This window comes from Limulus polyphemus, unplaced genomic scaffold (assembly GCF_000517525.1).
Source record: "Limulus polyphemus unplaced genomic scaffold, Limulus_polyphemus-2.1.2 Scaffold13008, whole genome shotgun sequence".
Classification (NCBI taxonomy): domain Eukaryota; kingdom Metazoa; phylum Arthropoda; class Merostomata; order Xiphosura; family Limulidae; genus Limulus; species Limulus polyphemus.
Genome location: NW_013678618.1, coordinates 7,995 through 10,164, shown reverse-complemented (window position 1 = coordinate 10,164; position 2,170 = coordinate 7,995). Strand labels below are relative to the sequence as shown.

The 2,170-nt window shown below is 35.0% G+C and overlaps 1 protein-coding gene across 1 annotated transcript in view; it reads left to right on the top strand.

The window, feature by feature from the left end:
- Positions 1-656: 656 nt before the first annotated feature.
- Positions 657-2,170, top strand: part of LOC111084041 (lachesin-like) — a gene marked incomplete at its 3' end in the record, with an annotated part of 5,518 nt that continues 4,004 nt past the window's right edge. Inside the window, exon 1 of the mRNA XM_022380816.1 lies at positions 657-810. Coding sequence (XP_022236524.1) covers positions 699-810 — 112 coding nt within the window. The remainder of the gene's footprint in view (positions 811-2,170) is intronic.

The window sequence follows — 2,170 nt, the reverse complement described above, 5'->3', positions numbered from 1 at the left end:
GTTTCCTTTTAAAATCGCCATTTTGAAGATTATCAGATGTGAATGTATTCACTTGTCTATATTCCAGAACACGTTTTATGGATTACAGAGAAGTGTAATCCAGAGTGAATCCACTTGTCTGCATTCGAGTACAAGTTTTATGGATTACAGAGAAGTGTAATCCAGAGTGAATCCACTTATCTACATTCCAGTACATGTTTTATGGATTACAGAGAAGTGTAATCCAGAGTGAATCCACTTATCTACATTCCAGTACATGTTTTATGGATTACAGAGAAGTGTAATCCAGAGTGAATCCACTTGTCTGCATTCGAGTACAAGTTTTATGGATTATAGAGAAGTGTAATCCAGAGTGAATCCACTTATCTGCATTTCAGAACACGTTTTATGGATTACAGAGAAGTGTAATTCAGAGTGAATCCACTTGTCTTCAATCCAGATTGCAGTATCTCTTGGATTAGAGCGAAGTGTTATTCAAAGAAATCCACTTTTCTGGATTACATTTGAGTCTAATGCAAAGCGAGTCTGCTTCTGTTTAAGTTAATTTGTAGGTTTACTGAATTACATGTGACGTTTTCAGAGCTTGCAAAGTTGTTTGTGGCCACTCTTTGGATATAGTTCTAGCCGAATAAGTTTCTTTTTTCATGGCAGTGCCGCCTTCATTTGATGTCGGTACAACGAGTAACAGTACAAGTGTTATGGAGTACATGCAAAACGTCACCCTGACGTGTAACGCCACGGGGAATCCGGTTCCGTTGATCAAGTGGTGCAGAGAAGACTCGAGAAGTTTCAAACTTGGAGACAAAGAAGGTAGGAGAAAAAGTCGAATTTTAAAACTAAAATTAAGAAAGAAACAAAAAGTCAAAGTTTACAAACTGATCCATTACTATTGGTAATCTAATGATCGTTACAACGTTGCACCTAAGCTGATCCCTTAAACTTTGTTAGTCTGATGATCGTGACAGCGTTGCAACTAAATTGATCCATTACTATTGTTAATCTAATGATCGTTACAACGTTGCACCTAAGCTGATCCCTTAAACTTTGTTAGTCTGATAATCGTGACAGCGTTGCAACTAAATTGATCCATTACTATTGGTAATCTAATGATCGTATGAGTTTAAGCGTAGGATAATTCGCAGTGAAAAATATTTAATTTAAAAGTATATCTTGCAAAGTTTCTGTATTTATATTATGTGATATAAATAAATCTGGATAATTACAAATTATTCAAATCCTATGATAACGCCACATCGTTATATTCAAACCCTATGATAACGCCACATCGTTATTGTATAGATGCCATTACATCTTTCATGTATTTCGGGATGTTTGAATTTGGTAAACAGTTAACATTTCTCGTTCTGTGACGTAACATTATCCCAGGGATCCAATTGACATCCTGCTCTCGCCTGTTGTTAAATCAATTTCTTACATTACCCTTTTATATTAATTGACATTAATAGCATTAAAATGTTATACCACTAGGTGGCGTGGCTTCTAGTAAAAAATCAGACTTTGATAGCAGTACACACCAAGGTGATCTTGAGAAGTGACCGGTACAGTGTATCGCATGACAATCTCCGAACGTGGCAACTGAAGATTAGAAACGTGACAGAGGAAGATAGCGGTTACTATATGTGCCAAATTAATACCCCTATCTTTAAAACGAAACCTGCATACCTGGAAGTAGTCGGTAGGTGGCGTTGTTTATTTGTTATGAATACGTTAGATTGTACTTGTAATGGTGACATATACAATATCGGTTATCAATAACTTTTGGTATTCTTTTAAAATAACATTTCCCAAAATCACTGATTGAAACATTGGTATCAGAACCTAAACCATAACTTATTGGTAATAATTCTGTATATATACCCCGGTTCTCAGTCTCAAACTACCCTAGGTGTTCCATTACTTCAGCTTAATAAATTCGCAGATTGATTTATTTATTTTTTTGTCGATAATCAATCACAAGTCGGCATCTATACAAGGATGTTTACAAATACGTTCTTTAAATATGTAATGGCATCTATACAAGGATGTTTACAAATATGTTCTTTAAATATGTAATGCATCTATACAAGGATGTTTCCAAATACGTTCTTTAAATATGTAATGGCATCTATACAAGGATGTTTCCAAATACGTTCTTTAAATATGTAATGGC